The following is a 20,366-nucleotide window of genomic DNA, read 5'->3' on the forward strand; positions in this document are numbered from 1 at the left end:
TATGTTGGGAGACTGTAAATCATTCTGTATCCTTCAGGATATTGCTGTTGCACTGGTGATGTGACATGTTCTCTATCTGCTAGGAGGTAACCAAAGTTGTTGAATGAACTACTGTGGAATATTCAACTGTGACTTTCCAGCAGTTACCATTGAGAAGTCCATGAACTTAGTTCCTACTATTGCACTAAAACAAATTGACTAGCTTTTTTACCATGGAGTGATCACTGCAGCTTGCCTTTGGTGAATTCAGATGAATGTGGTGATTTGGCCTGAACTGGCTTTGCCCAGCAACTTTTTATTGAAGGCCATAACTTGCCACTATCTGGAGTGCTGCAACACAGTGACTGTACAAGTCTGTTCCTCATCTACACAGCGGGGAGCTCCTAGTTACATTGATGGCACTGGGCAATTGTTCAGGTGCTTTTCTGTAGACAGGGGAAACTAGCTTTATATTGTGGTATTATTTAGGCACCTTCCACTAGCTGTGTGGAAGGTGTAGTTGACCTGACTTCTCAAAATATTCTCCTAACTGGAGCAAAAGAGAAGAAACAGCATTAAACCTTCAATTGATGAGCATCCTGCAATGAAATGAACTGCAAATAGTGAGCCAGAATTGCTTAGGAAGCAAAGTTTGCCTATGGCCAAAAGTGAGAAAATGTTAGGTATTAATGGACTCTTGACTGTCACTGAATCAGACTGAAATCTACCAAATCAAACTGAAATCTACCAAATCTATTTAGTTGCAGTCAAATGGTATTTTTACCAACATTTTCTGAAGCCCTTGGTAATTTAGTATTACCTTGAGAAATGTCAACTTTGGCTCTCTTGCCTCTGAGTCAGAAGCTCGTGATCATTACAGCACAGGTGAAGGTCATTGGGTCTGTGCTGACTCTTTGGAGCTCTAACCCTGTAGCACTAAGTTTAATTCCCTCCAGTGCCCATCCAATTTCCTTTTGAGATCATTTGATTGTTTCTGCTTCCACCACCCTCGTAGACAGTGTGTTCCAGGTCATTACCATTTGTCTCATAAAAAGGTTCTTCCTCTCATCCCCACTGCGCGTCTTGCCCAAAATCTTAAATCTGAGCCCTGTAGTTCTTGTACCATCAGTTAATAGGAACCGCTCTTCTTTAACTTCCATATCTAAACCTGTCATAATCTTGTACATCCCTATAAAATTCCCCCTCAATCTCCTTTGCTCCAAGGAGAACAACCCCATCTTTTCTAACCTAACCTTGTAGCTAAAATTCTTCAGCCCTGGAACCATTATGGTAAATCTCCTCTGCACCTTCTCAAGGACCCTCACATCCTTCCTAAAGTGTGGTAAACAGAACTGGATGCAATACCCTGGGTGTGGCCTATCCAGCTGCTTTTGCACTTGATACATCCAAGAAGTCCAAGATCCCCTATGCTTTGCTAACTGCACTCTCAATGTCCTGCCACCTTCAAGCATTTATGCACATGAACCCCCTGGGCCCTTCTGTCCCTGCACACTCTTTAGAACTGTGCCATTTACTCTATACTGCTTCTATCCTTTCTGCCAAAATGTATCACTCCACACATCTCTCAATGTTAAATTCCATCTGTTACTTGACTGTCCATTCTTCTAGCCTATCTGTTTCCTCTTACAGTCACTTATATCATTCTCGCTTTCTGTCACACCTCTTAAGTTTGATATCATCATCAAGTTTTGCAAATTTACTCTGTATTCCAGTATCCAAACTATATACATCAAAAAAAGCAGTGGTCCCAACACTAAACCTGAGAAACACCACTGTCTACCATCCTCCAGTCTGAAAACAGCCATTTACCAAGACATGCTGTTTTCTGTTATTAAGCCAATCTATTTTTATCCAAGTTGGCACTGACCCTTCTATTCCATGAGCCTCAGTTTTGTTAATCAGTCTTTTATGGTACTTTGTCAAATGCTTTCTTAAAATCTAAATAGACAACATCCATTTCTTTCCCTTCATCAATCTTGTATGTTACTTCATCAACAAATTCAATTAGATTAGTCAAACATCATCTGACTTTTACAAATCTGTGTTGGCTACCCTTAATTAACTCAAACCTCTCCAACTGCCTGTTGATTTTATTTCCCTGATTATTGTTTCTAACAACTTAACCCACCACTGATATTAAACTGACCAGCCTCAAATGACTAGGAATGTCCTCACACCTTTCTTGAATCAGGATGTCGCATTTGCCACTCTTCAATTCTCTAGCACCTCCCTGGTACGTAGGAAAGTTTGGAAGATAATGGCATGCCCGTTCTACTGTCTCCGCTCCCAGATCCTTTAACAACTTGGCTCGCAAGCTATCCAGGCCAGACGAGTTGCTACCCTAAGTAGAGCTAGCCTTTCCATACATCCTATCAATTTTCACCCCATTCAACCCATCCTTTACCATTTGCTTCTACCAATATGTTGTCAATGTCCTTTTGTTAGTAAATACTGATACAAAGTACTCATGAAGTATTCTAGCCTTGCCCTGTGACCCTAAGCATATATCACCGTCTTTGTCCCTGTTAGGCCTCACGCCACATCGTACTACGTACTTCCTGTTTACAGGTCAGTGGAAGGTTTTGGTTTCTCTTTTATGCCAATTGCCATTCTATTCTCATTGTCTCTCTTGCTGGTCTCGTTTTACTCTTTTATTCCCTTCACCTTAATTGTATTCGGTCTGGCTCTCATTTGAATAATTCACCTGAAATGCATCATTCACCACCTCTTTGTTTCTTCATATTCTATACCTCCCTTGCCATCCAAAGAGCCCTAGCTTTGGTTCCCTTATCTTTTGCCCCTGTTGTAATGTACCTAGCTTGCACCTGAAACATCTCTTTTTAAAGATCACCCATTTTCCTATTAGTTTTTCCTGTCAACCTTTTGTTCCATTTTACCCTGGCTCGGTTCACCCCCTCCCTCATCCCATTGAAGTTAACCCTCTTCCAATTTAGAAGTTCTATTTTAGATTGTTCTTTGCTTTGCTTCACTACTAATTTAAACCTTGATGATACAACGTTCACTCTTAACCAAATGTTCTACCAGACATTTGGTCCACTTGGCCCACCTCATTCCTTCTCGCCACATCCAATAATGCCTCCTTCCTTCACACCATATCCAACAATGTCTCCTTCCTAATTGGATCAAGAACATACTGGTCAAGGAAGCTCTCCTAAACACATTTCATAAATTCCTTCCCCTCCTCACCCTTAACTCTGACATTATCCCAGTCGATATTTGGGTAATTCAATTCCGCCAACATTACCACTCTATAGTTCTTGCACAGCTCTGTAATTTCTCTAGATTTGCTTCTCTATCTCCCGCCCTCAATATTTGGATGCCTGTAGAATGTCCCCTGGAGCGTGATAATATCATTTTTCTTCTCCAAGTCTAACCAAATGGATTCTCTCCTTTTTTCCTTCTCTATCTTTTATAAACATTTTGTATCTGAGAAGTTCTTGCCTCCTTTAAGCCATGTTTCCGTTGTTACCACTGCATCATATTCCCACACAGCTATATGCGCTTGTAGCTCACCAACCTTATTCACCATTCTGTGTTTGCATACATGCATGGTAAAGCTGTATTTGCATTCCTCATAGTCCTCAGTTTGTTCCTATCCGATATGATATTACTTCTTTCTCTCGTTCTATCCAACACACCCACTTGTTTATGCATCGTTTTCTTCTTTTCTACTTCTATATGCTGGTGCCTGTTCCCCTGCCAACTGAATTTAAACCCTCTCTAACACACCAGCAAACCTCCCTGCAAGGACATTGCTCCCACTCCGGATCTGATGCAATCCACCCCTTTTCAATAGGTGCCTCCTGCCTCCAGAATGCCCCAATGTTTTATGAATCTGAAGCCCTCCCTCCTGTACCATGACCCAAATCACCCATTTATTCTCCCTATCTTCTTATTTCTACACTCTCTAACATGTGGCACTGGGAGTACTCCAGAGATTACTACCAGAGGTCCTACTCTTTAACTTCCAAGCACCTGAAAATCTGACCCTAGGACCTCAATTCCTTTGCTCCTTGTCTTTGGTACCAAGATGTACCATAACTGATTCACTCCTTCTCCCACAGAATATTCTGCACCCTCTCCTTGATGTCCTTTACGCTGCCACCATGGTGGTAATTTGCCATGCAGGACTAATGGTGCCTTTAATGGTGCCTTTCTGTCCCTTCAACTGTGGAATCTCATTCAGCCCTTTGCAGTCCCTTGCCATCAGGCCTGGATTACACTCCTTCAAGTTTCAAACTTTATTCCATGTAATCCAAGCTGATATGTTAGTGCAGTATTGAGAGCACTGCCCTCCCAGGTGGATTTAAAAGATACCCTGGTACTATTTGAAGAAGAGCTGATGGGTTCCCCTGCCTTGTTCTGACCAATATTTATTCTCAATCAACACCAATGAAACAGATTATCTGGTCATTATATTATTGCTGTCTGCGGGACCTGTTGGTATGATAGGTTGCCATTGTCCCAACATTGAAACTGACTACAATTCAAAAGTACTTCATTGGCACTTTGTGCTGACGTACAAATGTAAATGATTTCCTTTTCCTTTTAATGCCACTTTTATGTTTGAGTTCTTTTGAGGACAGGGAGTGGTGAGTTTTACTGTTAGCCTTAAACACTGCGCTCCTGGAAATTAATCCATTTGCCCTTTGTTAATCTAGTTAGGTATTCCAGAAACCAGATAGATTAATGGATATTTCTGTAATTGATAACCTATGTTTATTCCTGGAAAGCACTGTTTGTCAGTTGTTAGATCTCTGAGCTGTGACAAACAATCTGCTGCTGTTAAATTTCAGTTCCCTTATCTCTATTCCTCTTGTATTTACGGGCTATCATCCAAATGATTGGCAATTAACAAAAAGCATGTTAGTATATGGCAAACCACAGTATGCCTAACAACTAAACAGCTAGCTGTCCTGCAAGCTGTATATATTGAAGGTTAGATACTAAATTACATTGCATTCTCATTTTAAGATAAGAATGTCTGCTACTTGGAGGTCAGGCAAGACAAATGAGTAAGTTTTTTCAGTGCAGCTTTGATGCAACTAACATATTCATACTTGAACTGGAAGGAACAGCTACTGCAAGTTTCACCAGACAGCCTCTTTTACTTGCATCCTCCATGAACAAATTTAGGCAAGCTATACCAGTACTGCTGTGAATATGGCTAGACTACTACTTGACTGACTCATGGATTTTCAACAGTGGCAACACGTAAGGCAATACGTTGACCTACAACAAGGCAGGTGCATAAAATAAAAATGAAGCTTTTCAGATCTCCCAATTAAGAATTTCACTGTGCCAGACATGGTGTTAATGGGGGGCAAAGGCAATTGAAACACTTGTTGCTCTGCTGATATCTGGAGACTTAAGGCTGTGATTGCCATTCCAGTCAGTAGTAGTACAATTGAAAAGATGACATTAGGACACATCATTTAGAAGCAAAGCTTTTGTTATATATCAAGGAACATGTAGCATTAGTTTAACAGAGGGAATACCAGGTTTTGCTGATGACAGTTGCAAAGGACAGGGCTATGTAGTTCTCTTCCCATTAGTAAACAAGAACTTGAAGAACTGAGCTTGACAGCGGATGAGTGCTTCAAATAGAGATTGGATATTTAGCTACTGTTTGCTCAAATGATACTCCAGATTATTATGAGAAAGACTAGATTTTTGCTTCAATTCAGCTATTGGTTCTAATTGAAGTATATTAAATTAGTAGTTCTGTATACACAACGGTTTCCCAATAGCTCTTCGTGTTGAGATAGTGAATAGTCAAACTACGCAGACCAGAAAGGTCCCACGTTAAATCCCACACTGTGCTGTCACGTGGTCAACCAGGGCAATGGGTGAGAAACTACAATTGCCTGAACACCATTGGATTGGTGGAGCACTTAACTAGCAACTGGGACGGGATCTGCAATGCATTTCCTGTTCAAAGTTGGGGAAGCCCTTTTTCCCAACTCCCTGCCTGACCATTAGAAAGTTGACTGTTCGGAATTGCTATGTGTTGAGACTTTTAATTGCAACTATGGGATAGTTAATGTTTTAAAATGGGTGTGATCTCTGTTTTGAGATGGAATAGACAATTAAAAGATTACATCACCCAGCCAATTTTTTTACTCTACACCTGTGAAGTGTACTTTCTAATGCTTAAACCTTCTGGAACTGGAAGTATTTTATTCATGCAATTGTAATGACTGAGATCTCAGATAACCTGAACTGATACATGAGAATCGATACATTTTGATTCCTTTTAGTTAAAGCAAATAGGGGTGGGGAAGGGGGTCCTCTTTAAATGGTTAATTTTTGGAACATGCCTTATTGCCTGTCAAGTTGGAGCAAAATTAAAATATTAAGCAACATTGATTCTCTAGGATTAAGTCAGTGATGTTTCAATGTTACTGAACTCTTACCTGGTTGGCACTATGGAATCTGCCCTGCTTGCATCATGGGAAAAATCCAGACAACTACTGGAAGTGGAGAAACAGCCAGCCATCTCTGACCACGGACCTTTCCTAATCAAAGAGTCTGAACAAGTAGCAGCGCTCAAATGCTATTGGCCAGAGAACTGTTAATCCAAGCCTTGCGACCACTGACTCAACATTTGTGGTATTTCTTTCTCCAGAGATGCCTTAGAAAACTGCTTCATGGGGTGATTTTGTGATTGTTGCATCAACGACACAGCCACTCTATCATTCCTATTTCAGTGCTGAAGTTGGGGTTGCTGGCAGTAACATAACTAATATAAAAAAGTAATTGAATATCCCACTGTTTTGACTGAGTTTTGGCTATTCAGGTAAGAATTTAATGTTTCAGCACCTGTTGACCTAATTGTTTTTAAAAATTCTTAACTTGCTGTAAGATTGGATAGATGCTGATTTAGATTCATTGTTCTCCAGGGTAAGAGTGATTTCCACTGTCCTCTTGTGGGGCGGTCCCCATTTGAATCCAGACTCCATCCTCTATTTGGAGAAACAAGTCAAAGCAAAAAAACAAAAATCAACAAACACTTTTTTAATGACAGCAATGTCAGTTGAAGGGCTGTGTAGTTGTTTGTGAGGAGTGTGGCAACAGAATAAAAATAATAGGCAATAAATTGTACTGAAACTTGAAGCTCCTGTGGGGAGGATGAGTCAGAAGTTATGCTGTTGTAAGTGAATGCAGGGACAAAGAAAATGGGGATGGGTAATCATTGCCGCAGATTATTTGGGAAGAGGTTTGAGGGAGGCATGCTCAGACAGTGAAGTAAGTGGTTCGATTTGGGTCCTGAAAATTAGTGTTTTTCTTACCAATTTTGTGTAAGTAGATAAATTTATACCCTCACATATCTCAAAAATAAATCAGTAAGTTGACAGGGGAAAAGGCATTTCATTTAGTGCTACAGCAGACAATTAACTTTCTGCAAGGGTAATCTCGGGTGTGCTTGTCATTTTTATCTTTCTCACCCCTCAACTAGGAGAAGCAGCTGTGGTTCAAAGTACTGCTTTTCAAAAATTACTTACCTATGATATCAAACGGGCAACACACACCCCATGCTGTATTAAGTTTAAACATTTTCTTGTAAACAAGTTTTCAAAGACTTTGGGAGAATTTCCATTTGTCCCTCTATAATTGGTAGCTTTTGCTCATCGTTTCATTGTTGTCATAATCCTTAAAAAAAATTTTCTGCTGGCTGTTTAAGTACTTTTGCCCACTCTTGCTGTATTCCCTACTTGCTGAGTTTGATTTGCAATTTCAGGAATATGAAATTCGTGCTGAACATGTGTAAGTTTGACAGGTTTGCAGATATATCTGTGCTGTTCACTGTTAGGCTGTCAGACACCTTTCAAGATTCTTCAGTGTGTGTCACTGCTGTGAAAGGCTGCTGGGTGGAATTGGGTCCAGAATGCCCTTCTGAAGTGGAGGAATATGACAAGTTTGTAAGGAATCAGAGTGCAGTGTTACTAATTGGTTCAGTTGTGGGTCACAGGTTGATGGGGTGAGCAGGCAGTGGTAGTATTTTCTTTAGCCCACTGAAGATAGGCACATACTGTTCATGCCCCTCCTCCTTCCTTTAATCATTTTGATTCACTGGCTGTTAGAGTTCTAACATATATAAAAGAAATGCAGCCAGTGTAACTGTTTTGTATACAATGTAGAACACAAAGATTAAACTATGTTGAAATTCAAAGTGGAAAGTTAGCCTTTGGTATAACATTTTCATTTATTTAAGCAGCCGTGAATATTCTAGCTTACGTTGTTTTTCAGTGAACTTGGGGGGATAATCCATTTTCTATTTGTTTCGTAGGTTAAACCTACAAATACATTCCTTGGGGCATTTGTTCACCATCATTTTCCAACAATATGCAGGATTGGAGGAAAGTGAAATGTTTTTAAACAAAATGCTGGCATACTCGGGGCAATTAGAAAGATTTTTAAAATCTTTTAAACTGCTTTCTTGGACTCTCTCCAACCTTCCAAATATGTGCATGCTGGGAATTGTAGGCAGCTACCTTATTGAGTCTCTTCAGTTGACCATGATTCCTTATAAACAACCCTCAAATTTGTGCCTCAGGCTTCATCATAAACATCGCAAATATTATTGTATGTACAAGTCTAATAATTTTCTTGTGAATTTTTAATTGTATATTACATTATTTCTAGTACTAAATTTTTGTGCACTGAGTTGAAATATTGTGACCTAAAGGATTCTTGAAAAATATTTGAAAAGTGATTTGATTTTCTTTCTTTTTAATTGGCACACTTTACAGACTGCTCTTGGATTTTGTTATTTTTATATGCCCTTGTAATTTTTCATTGAAATTTGTGTACCCACAGTTTTTTTAGGCTTTATCCAGGTATTTTATGCTGAGCACGAAAGGGCATTCCCAGCAACAAGCTCACACTCAATAAAACCATGTGAATTTATACTGTTTTGAATAGAACCAAATGAACTAAATTTAACAAATCAGCTCCTAATAAGAAACACAATCCAGTAATGTAGCATCACATAGGGATCAAATGCAATCTCCTGTTACTCTAGTTAGTCAGCTGAATTGTCTTGAATCTCGAGTTGTTGTTTTTGGGTTGCAAAAGAATTAACTCTGTCAAAGGACATGATTTCAACTACAAATTAAGTTTAATAAAAACTTAAGCAGCAAATTTCACTTGGTTTCAGAATTTCTAACTGCTCAAATACAAAAATAGAACCAAACTCTTAAAACTAAATCCAGGTGAGTGCCTGTGTTATAGAATTTGCAGGTGAGATTTTGTCTAAGCACCAAATGAGTCTTCAGGTATTTGTCTCTCAATGATCTTGGAAAAGCTGTCTAATATATCTTTAAAATTTACAAGCTGATGGCCAGTGAGCTGTCCAGGTGGAGTTCAAAGCTTCATCCCCCACTCCCTGCTTTTCCAGTCAACCAAACTGATTTAATAAATTGATAGCAATGCAGGTGGCTGTCAGCAAGAGTTACTAATGAGATCAATGCCATAACTTAATAATTGAGAAAGAAAATCAAGGCCAGCCAGTGTCATGACAGGCATATGGGCTGCATCGTTGTTATTTTTTTCTTCAGGCAGTTTCTAGTGACAGTTATAGAATGTGGTGTCTGCTTCACCCAGGGATGTTTGGCCAACAATAACACAAACTCGTTGACAATCTGTGAGGGAATCTATCTTTTAAACATGCTCTGTGCGTTTTTGGGCAGAGGCCGAGGACTACAATTCCTGGCATGTCTGGGATTCCAGCACAGAGCATGGCAGGGGAATAGGCTGTGCAAGCTGAAGGATGGCACATAAACCCAACCACATGACCTGGGGTGCGGCACGAATATGTGACCACGGGACTGTCTGTGACGCGTACATAAACAAGCCCTCATGACAAGGTTAGCCCGGAGATGAAGAGGCAGCATTTGAAGTGCTGTCATTAGCTCTGTGCAACTGGGGCTCATAGAAGCCCATAGGGAGCTACAGCTCAGAGAAGCCTGTAGTGAGCTGGGGCTCAGAAACCCTGGAGCATTTTTCAGCTTGGTGAAGCTGGCTGTTCCACGAAACTGGCAGTGGTGAGAAGCTAGTGGTTGTCTGCTCCATACAGCTCAATAGCTGCGATCATGTGGTTGGATAGATGCTGGGGTACAACCTGGCCAGCCCATTGGGACACAGTCTTGGATGAAGGAATTGAGCAGCTTCCAGGTGAACAGTTGTTGTGGCAATTTGAGTTGGAGTCCTGTTGCCTGATCACAACTTGCAGGCTGAAGAAACAGGAGGACTTCCAGGCTGAGTTGGAGCTGCTGTTGAGGGAAATCAGGAGCTGGCTCGAAGACTGGCTTACTCCTGCTCCTAAGTCCTGTGTTGTCCCTATGTATATCCTCAAGAAAGGAGCTGAAATCCTTCTTGAGGACGATTGAGTTTAAAGGATTTATGTGATCAAAGTGATCACTGACGTCTGGGTGGGTTGTTGAAAATCTTGGAGGACCTGTGTTGGTTGTGTCTGTAATTTGATATGCAGTTTGCGATTTGTATTCAACCACAGTTTGCTTGTTAATTCATGTTTACCTTGTTAATTCTGCATATTGGACTATAAGGTAGGTAGTGCCTTATTTGCTTTGTTGACTCTTGTATAGTAAAATTTCTTCTGTTTGTTTAAAGCCGTTGAATCTTATGGCTTAGTAAGCTCTTAGTAAGTAACTGAGACTTCAAATTTTGTCTTCTTTACAACAAAAGTTATTGATCCCTAACCAGATTGTAACACATCACATTTAATTGATATTAAAAAAAAACAGAAATATCAGGATTTTCATTAATAGAATTCTTATTGGTCACAACTATTTTGATCTATCTGATAGACTCCACCTGTTTGGGTTCAAATTTGAGCAACATAAAATTTCAGCAATTGGGTGCATATTTGACACAATTTGCCTTTAGAAGTTCAGTAGCCACTGTGATGAGCAAAATCCCTTTTGCGTGCAAGAGGAGAAGCTGACAATAGCTGCTGGAAATTGTGCATAATTATGAATAATTATGCATAAATTATATCCTCCAAAATTTACTTAAAAACTGATTTTGAATTTCCACAATGGGGATTGTGTTGGATCAGCAGGGACACAGGCAGCGGATATCTCTGCACCAAAGGCACAATGAGTTCTGTCAAAGGCAAAAAATAATTGTTGTCTTTACAAATTAATTTACTCAAGCCCCCTGTTTTAATATTTCAGGTCTTTTATATTTCTTTACCAGTCTCCCTGTCCCCCTGGTACATTTGTAGATTAGCTTCAGTTGCCCCTGTTCTACAAATTTCAGATAATTTTTACCAGTCGGCCATTTAGTGATGCAATTGAGAAATCTTCATCTGACTTGTTATCTATAGAGGAACCCTGTGTTTCTTGAAAACTAGTTCATTTCTGCTGTGTACCTTTTATGCGTCTCTGAACACACCTTTATGATCAAGTGGAATAGTTAATTTACTATTATAAAGAAACACGGATTAATTTACATAATATGCGAACTGGCTAGATACCAACATAAGCTTTTACTACATTACCTATTATATATTGTACACGTGCTAAGTTGTTAGAAACAGTTGGTAGAAATTCTTTTACTGTCAGGCTACAAATGGAACACAAAACTGTTCCCATGGAATCAAATCAGTCTGTGAGGCAGTTCATTTTGCATCCCTTCATGTAAAAAAGCAATAACATTGAGGTTGTTGGAAGTTATTTGTGCATATCCAAAAATGATTTGCCTAGGTTTTTCTATAATGCAAAAAATTCCCACTGATGTCCTGTAACTTAATTTAACGGGTGTATTCTGGTTGGAGAAAGGGGACATTAATACAGCTAACTCAGGCACACTCTGTTGCAGCCATATTAAATACTTACTATTGCTTTATATTATGAGTCAAATACAAAGTAGTGGTGCTTTTAATACAGTCTGGTCATATTAATACAACTGGTCATATTAGAAAGATCAAAGGATACGAAAATAACAAGTCTGGTTTTCAGCAAATCAGTACTAAGTATTTGGCTCTATCTATAACGAATGGATGCAATCTCACTTTTCTATTTCTCTTCCTGGACCTCTTACCCAGATTTTTGTGACTTAATAATAGTTTGGGTCCTGTAGTGCGTGTGTGTAGTTGTTTAATTGTAATAGGATTAAATTGTCTCCCATAAACATTTGTTTGCACACCTTTTTCTTATAAGTTTTGACTGGAAAAGAGTGTTTACATCTCTTCATCAGCATCCCTGCAAGCAGTGAGCAAACCAATGTTATTACTGTTTTTTTAATAATAAACCAGTATAAATGGAATTGAATGAGGACAGAGCTATTATAATAAACCTATTAGGTGAGGTCTCAGCAGAATTGAGCAGATGGCCCAGGAAACTTTGATGTGATTTAAAATGAGGGTAAATCAGCAGCACTATGATTTCCTGGAGCTACTGTACAAGAATAATAGTACAAATCCTCAGAATTTTTAGAATCATAAATACATACAAACATACAAATTAGGAGCAGGAGTAGGTCATTCGACCGCCTGATAAGATCATGGCTAATCTGATTGTGGCCTCGACGCCACTTTCCTGTCTACCCCCTATAACCTTTGACTCCCTTGTCAATCAAGAATCTGCCCAACTCAGCTTTACAAATATTCAATGACCCCGTGTCCACCTCTTTCTGGAGAAAAGAATTCCACAGACCAGTGACCCATTAAGGGGAAGAAAATTCTTCTCACCTCCACCTTAAATGGGAAACCCCTTATTTTTAAACTGTGTCCCCTAGTTCTAGCATCTCTCACAAAGGGAAACACCCTGTCAGCATCAATGCTGTCAATCCCCTCAGGATCTTATGTTTCAATAAGATGGCCTCTCGATCTTCTAAATTCCAGTGAATACAGGCTCAACTTGTCCACTCTTTCCTTATAAGAAAATCTCTTCATCTCAGGAATCAGTTGAGTGAACCTTCTCTGAACAGCCGTAAACAGGACTTAAAAGGTGTTATAAAAGCAAAATACTGCGGATGCTGGAAATCTAGAACAAAAACAAAAATACCTGGAAAAACTCAGCAGGTCTGACAGCATCTGCGGAGAGGGATACAGTTGACGTTTAGAGTCCGTATGATCCTTCATCAGAACTAAGACCTATAGAAATGAGATGAAATATAAGCTGGTAGAAGGGGGTAGGACAGGAGAACTCGATAGGGGACCAGTGTTAGGTGGAGGCCAAGAAGAGACTGCCAAAGATGTCATGGACAAAGGGGTGTTGACGGTGGTGATATTATCTAAAAGATGTGCTATTGGGAACATTAACGGAAGCAAGCTAGTGGCAGATGGCCCTTGTGCGGGTGGGGTGGGGGGAAGGGATCGAAATGGGCTAAAAGGTGGAAGTGAAATAATAGATCTAAATAAATTTAAAAATAGGGAAGAGAAAAAAAAGTTGTAAAAATAATTATAAATTTTTGGAAAAGGGGGGATCGGAAAGGGGGTAGGGATGGAGGGGAGAGTTCATGATCTGAAAATTGTTGAACTCAATATTAAGTCCAATATTAAATCAATATTAAAAGGTGTTAGTTGGAAGAATCAGTGTGATGGTGGACATTCAACACTGGACCCTGAATATGTGCTGTTTATTAAGAGTCAGGTGTTTAATGTGCTCTGGTTGTTTAGCCAGGCTAGGCACTATTTGGATATTAATTTTCAAATGGTTAGGCTGCTCTTCTAGTCACTTGATGTGTGTTGTTCTCATGCCAACCACCATCTTTCACACACCTACCTCTCCCCCTCTCTCTCTCCCTCTCTCTCACACTCTCTCTGCCCTCTCTCTCTCTCTCTCTCTCTCTCACTCACTCGCCCTCTCTCTCAATCACTCACCCTCTCCCTCACTCACTCACCCTCTCTCTCTCACCCTCACCGGCCCACGGACTTGATGTATACTTTTCAACCCCCCTCTCTAGGTTGTTGCCGCCTTCTGTTCAACCTGCTGCTTCACCTTCTATGCCCCAGGTTTACGGACTGTACACAGTTTATCCTGCCCACTTCCTCTGGGAGTTGCTGGACCTACTAATCCGATTTGGTTTATCAACTTTTTAAAACACTTGTTAGCTTGATATTTGCAAATACAGTATAAGTGCTTTAAAGGGCAATCTGGTGAGGACCATAAACAAGCCTAGAAGCAGCTGATGAGGTAGGCAGTCTTCACACACAAATAAATTGAAAGCATAATAAGTGTTTTTAAAAAATGGACTGGTTTTTTAACACTGTGCTGGGATACCAACCATGAATATTGGAAAGGAAGCACATGGAGCAGCAAGTGGTTAGCAGACAGGATGGAGCCAAATGGTGAGGTCATAATATGGGGTGAGGAGAAAGGTTTTGTGGGATGCCACTTAGTGGGGTGAATGAAGAAGGGGAGAGACTCGTTGCAACTGGAGTAATAGAATTTAGGGATTTGGGGATAAATGGTGAGAGCATCCTCTTTCATATTGCTTCACCAATGAGTTTCCTTCTGCCATAAGGTCAGAAGTGGGGATGTTTGCTAATGATTGCACAATGTTCAACATTCACGACTCCTCAGATACTGAAGCAGTCCTTGTCCCAATGCAGCAAGACCTGGCCAATATCCAGGCTTGGGCTGACAAGTGGCAAATAACATTGCTTCACATAAGTGCCAGGCAATGACCATCTCCAAAGAGGGAGAATCTAACCATCGCCCCATGACATTCAATGACGTTATCATCGCTGAATCCCACTGACTACATCCTGGGGGTTGCCATTTCTCAGAAACTGAACTGGACTAGGCATACATACTGTGGCTACAAGAGCAGGTCAGAATCCTGTGATGAGTAACTCACCTCCTGACTCCCCAAAACCTGTCCACCATCAACAAGGCCAGGAGTGTGATGGAATACACTCCACTTGCCTGGATGAGTGCAGCTCCAACAACACTCAAGACAGTCGGCACCAGCCAGGACAAAGCAGCCCGCTTGATTGACACTCCATCCACCACCGACACACAGTGGCAGGAGTGTGTACCATCTACAAGATTCACTGCAAGATCTTACCAAACCTCCTTTGACAGTACCTTCCAAACACATGACCTCTACCTCTTGGAAGGATAAGGGTGGCAGGTACATGGGAGCACCACCCCCTGGAAGTTCCCCTCCAAGCCACTCACCATCCTGACTTGGAAATATATCGCTGTTACTTCACTGCCACTGAGTCAAAATCCTGGAACTCCCTCCCCAACTGCACTGTGGGTATACCTACACCACATGGACAGTAGCGGTTCGAAAAGGCAGCTCACTACCACCTTCTCAAGGGCAACTAAGGATTGGCAATAAATGCTGGCCCAGCCAGCAACGCCCACATCCTATGAATTAATTTTTAAAAATTGTTTCTTACTATTGCAATATCCTGGCCAGATCTCATACCTCAGCCACCTATACCTTCCATTGATTAAATGAAAACAAATTGGAAAAAGACAGGAAGCGGATAAAAGCACAAGACAGGTACAAAAAACACCAATGGCAACAAAACAGAAGTAGACAGAGAACAAGAAGACAAGATGTACACCTAGCAATACAAATTATGTATCTATGAGTTGTCATGAGTGCTACTATAATAAACCCTGTTAATATATTTGAAAGTCTTGTACATAACTCATACTTCTCATAAGCATCACACTTTCGTGTTTATATTTCAGGCATCACACTGCAGCATATCCTTTGACTTTGTGAACAAAACAGCAAGAGATTCTCAACATTGTATAGCTGGGTTTGTGGGAGTTTAAATTCTGGGGCAGCAATAATTGTCCTAAGGAAGGAAGAACGGGTGGTAATGATTGGTCAGAATACTGATAGTATACCTGAAATATCTAGTTCAAGAAAAAATTATTTTTGTGCCAGTTCAGTTCATTGCAAGTTAAGTACCCCTTGTGTGATGTAGGGAAGGAAATGAGATGTAAGTAATCAAGTGTGCTGGGTAACTTCTCTTATTGTTTTATTCCTTTTGTTCTTGCCAACATATCCTTTTAAAATCGAAGATTCAATAAATGACTAGGTGGCATGAGTAACATGATTAGTGGAAACATGCCGTGAGGCAGATGACAGAGCAAGGAAGAAACAGGTGGGAGAGAATTGGAGTTGTTGCTTCAGTTCTAGACATGGTTTAAATGTTTCATTAACTTTACCACCTTAAAAATCTATACAATTTCAGTCCTTTAGCTGTTCAAAATTTGATTTCCTCTTTTGCCCTCAATCCCATAAAACAGCTTTGTAGCCCCATAGTATGCCTGTTAATCCAATGTATCAATGGAAGGCTCAGCACTAGGATGTAATTTGTACCTGCGTAGTGCCATGTAACTAGTAAACAGACTGAGGGCCTCTTGGTAATGTTGGCTCTATGCCAGCACTTTAAATAGTGGCAGTGTTCTCTTTCCTGGTTGGGTATCACAGAGCAGCCTTTGTACCTGAATCCAAGAGTGGTTGTATTTGCCCAGTTTGAGTTGGCATGCAGTGTAAGTGATACCTGGAACAGTTCTCACAGCAACTTTATCTATTGGTTCTATTTTTATTACAATTAATGCTGTTAGTGTTGCATTGACTCAAACTAACAGAAGGTTATAATCAATTCGTTTAAATCTTTCTGTAAGTACAGATGTGCTTGGTTGAATATGCACCCAACTCAGACTTAATATCATTTCCCTGCTGAAAATCTCTGTTCTACCTGTTTATATTTTTGAACATATTGTAACCCATATTGCATTTCGGTGTCCCATGCTTCATCTGAGCAAAGTAGTAGTGCTATATGCCCTTAAAAGTTGTGTAGAAAGTGGATTTCGTTCTTTTTTTATTTGAGCATAACTAGTTGAACATCCCGTTGGCAAAAAAACCTTAAGTTAAATGCTTCTGAATTTTCTTCTGGAAGTATCCTGTTCTGTTTTTAACAGAAAATAGAAACATAACAGTTGAAATGTCTTTACATTTGAGATTTCTGTGTTCTATTTTTGTTTCCTTTTCTGTCCTTTATATTTCTTTACTAGGTCAGTTAGGCTCTTGCTTAAAACTGTTTTTAAAAGGCTTCAGTTCTAAGATGGCTTCCTTCCCTACAGAGGAAAGAATGGTGGGTGACTGCATCTTTGATCTTCTGACTAGCTGCATTGTCAGAGGCCATCATCTTTTATACTTCTAGTTTAAACCCTATAAAATTTGTCAGTTTTAAGCTGTACATACAAAAACAGAGGGGAAATGATGAGATGGTCAACTTGCCCCATACTCCATATCCTCCTCTGTCAATAGTCTTTCCCTTCCTAACAGCACTGTACGTATACCTACACCACATGGCTTGCATTGGTTCAAGAAGATGCCACACCACCTTCTCAAGGGCAGTTAGGGCTGGGCAACAAATGCTGGCCTAGCCAGCGATACTCAAATCTCATGAAACAATTTTTTTTAAATTGACAGCACAGCCATGTTACAGCATGTCTCTACCATTGTCGAACTGAGTGGCTGCACTTACCTGGTTTCATTCTTAGCTATCCTGATCTGCGATGGTTTCTCTTCTCCCTCCTGCACTGTTAACCTTTAACGTCCCTTGAGGACTTGTCCTTGCCCCCTCCTTTTTCCTCATCTCCATGCTGCCCCTCCATGAAATCACCTGAAATTGTGGTGTCAGTTTCCACATGTATGTTAACAATACTCACCCAGCTGTACCCCTTCTGACCCCTCCACCAAATCGTTAGACTGCTTGTCCACCATCCTGCTTTGGATGAGCAGAAATCTCCTCCAATTAGATATTGATAAGATAGAAGTCATTGCTTTTATTCCCCATCACAAACTGTTCCCGTGTCATTAATTTATGTTTCTCCCGGGCAACTGCTTGAAGCTTAACAAGACTGTTTAGGTTGTTGACCAGAACATTAACTCTATTTCTAGTTTGACAGATACTGCCTGAGTTGCTGAGTATTTTCAGCATCTGATGTTTTTATTTCTGATTTACAACATTTGCATTATTTTGTTTTGTAACCTAGTTCTATGCCTGCATAACTTATGTTCATTCCCTGATCTTCCCAACATATTGAACTTCAATAGTCTGTCCATATGGACTGACTCAAAAACCCTGTAAGTATTTTTTTCTAAATTTCAATGTCTTTGAAATGTCCTAGAGTAAAATATCCAAGCTCTCCCAAGACCTTCTACAAAGACCAAATCTGATTTATATTTAACCATCCTGGCAATATATCCTAATAATTTGTTTTTCCAATAGCTTCATAGCACTGGTCATGCACCTACAATGACTCATACATTACAGGCCCTTTGCACTGCAGCGTTGGGAAGATAGCTGCATTATTTCTTGATTGAGACACTCGATAAGAGAGTTCTACTGCCCTTAAGTCTCCTGGGAAGTAGATCCAAAGAAGGGGGTCATGCACCCCATTTTATCTGTGCCATGTCTTTGATGGAGCTGTAAATGTAACCTCTTATTTTTCTTCAAAGTTTTGCTTCGCATACTTCTGATAATGTGGCTCTGCTTTGCATGCCTTATAACAGCGTTATTCTGATTGGGATTCAATGAATGAGTGATCAGATAAGTTATGGACAGCTAATGATGGCCAGCAATAATACTTTGTGGAATAGTGTATAGTTAAACCTGGAGCAAGCGGTGATGTTAAGCGGCTTTTTAAAATTTCACATGGAGATAAGCCAGTGGCCTCGAGGGCCCTTCTTGCTAGATTGTATTGTATTGTTTACTCATTTTCCTGGATAGGGATTTGTGAAAATTCTGAGCAACGCTGATTTCTTTCTGGTCTTAAAACAGTATCCTGAAGTATTAGTCATTTATGTCTGGATGCCAAATTAAGTCTAGTGGTAGATTATGGTTCAATCCGCTGAAAACCATAATGTGGTTGCACTCTTGCAAAAGACCATGACCAAGCTGTGCCTCCAATAGTATGAAGTTGGTTTCCTCCCCCCCACCTCCATAGCGAAAAGATGAATAATAGAATTGTAAAACAGCTTGGAACTAGGGCATAAAGTGGAATGTAAAGACACAGAGATGGTAAGGTTGTAACTGATGAGCAGTGAGTGATGAAAAACTTAAATGAGAGGCATTCAAGCAGGAAAGAAGGAGAAAGAAAACGAGAATATGAAGAGGGAAAAAACACTTGACCCAGCGTTTGGCTTTACTAAAATCAGTGGGTATATGTTGTCTGCTGTGTTTTCATTTTAAAGCTGAAGCCTCATTGTTTTTGTAATAGTGTGGACTTCCTGTTTATTCAGCAGGGTGAGGATTCTTGCTGTGTGACTTTGCTGAGTTCCTGTTTATTTGACAGGGTATAGGTTAATCTAAAATAGGCTCATGTGGCTGACTTGGTCAAGCAAAGAGGTTGTCTTCCTTCCCCATACACCCACCCCCTTCACCACCACCAATCCGACACTGTTCGTCCAAATTATGTTTGAAAAATCCTGCAATTGAGGTTAGTGGCATGCTATATTTGTGGTGTCACAGTGACACTGTGCCGGTTCACTAGTAATTTCTGCCATTAAATTTTTGTGGAGAGGATGGTAGGTGGAAGAGGGGGGAACAGTAGCTTGTTGGGGTATCAACAGTCCTCAAGACTTTCAGAGTAGTTTTTACACAAAATAATGTTATGACATGAATGAGGCCCCTCTTTGACCTGTATGTAAACTTGAGGTGTGTTGTATTGAATTATCAATGTATAAATAGTTGAATTGTTGACTTTGTGCCTTAGTGTAGAGTTCTCATCTTCATGGTGGTAGATCGAGGAACCCTCTGGAGAAAACAGCTTTTTTACAGATTAATTCCAGCTGACAGGTTTTAAGTATACAGTATAGCAATAAGGAGTGATTGACAGAGAAGTGCGATGGCGTCTCTTTTCGTCGTTCGCTATTATGGACCATTCAGTAGAAAATGCTTCCAACTGCACGTGTTGGCCCTGGTTGATATGTCTACACAGTGGCAATTGTTGGGACATTTTGCCTTCATAATGGTTCAGTGTTACATAGTGTTTACCCCAAGCATACAACATTCTGTACCTTGTCACCAGCAAAAAGTTTTGGCAAGCTGTAATGTGTACTGTACCATATTAGTTCTGCTGTACTTGTGTCTCATTTTTGTTCTGTTTCAGGATTGGCCTTTTGATGATGGAGCCCCACCTCCTACTCAAATTGTGGATGATTGGTTGAATCTGTTGAGAGAGAGATTCCATAATGAGCCTGGATGTTGTATTGCTGTGCACTGTGTGGCAGGACTGGGACGGTAAGGAAGAGATGGGTTTACAAAATAACTTGATTTTTTTATAGTGTCTTTACTATAGCAAAATGTCCAAAGACACTTCTTGGATGGGTGT

The 20,366-nt window shown here is 40.2% G+C and overlaps 1 protein-coding gene across 2 annotated transcripts in view; it reads left to right on the forward strand.

The window, feature by feature from the left end:
* Positions 1-20,366, forward strand: part of LOC121291361 (protein tyrosine phosphatase type IVA 2-like) — a 99,849-nt gene that overhangs the window by 74,678 nt on the left and 4,805 nt on the right. For both annotated transcript variants that reach the window (XM_041212431.1, XM_041212430.1), the window contains one exon: positions 20,145-20,275. In XM_041212431.1, the coding sequence (XP_041068365.1) occupies positions 20,145-20,275 (131 nt within the window). The remainder of the gene's footprint in view (positions 1-20,144; positions 20,276-20,366) is intronic.

Source organism: Carcharodon carcharias, chromosome 19, assembly GCF_017639515.1.
Source record: "Carcharodon carcharias isolate sCarCar2 chromosome 19, sCarCar2.pri, whole genome shotgun sequence".
In the NCBI taxonomy this organism is placed as follows: domain Eukaryota; kingdom Metazoa; phylum Chordata; class Chondrichthyes; order Lamniformes; family Lamnidae; genus Carcharodon; species Carcharodon carcharias.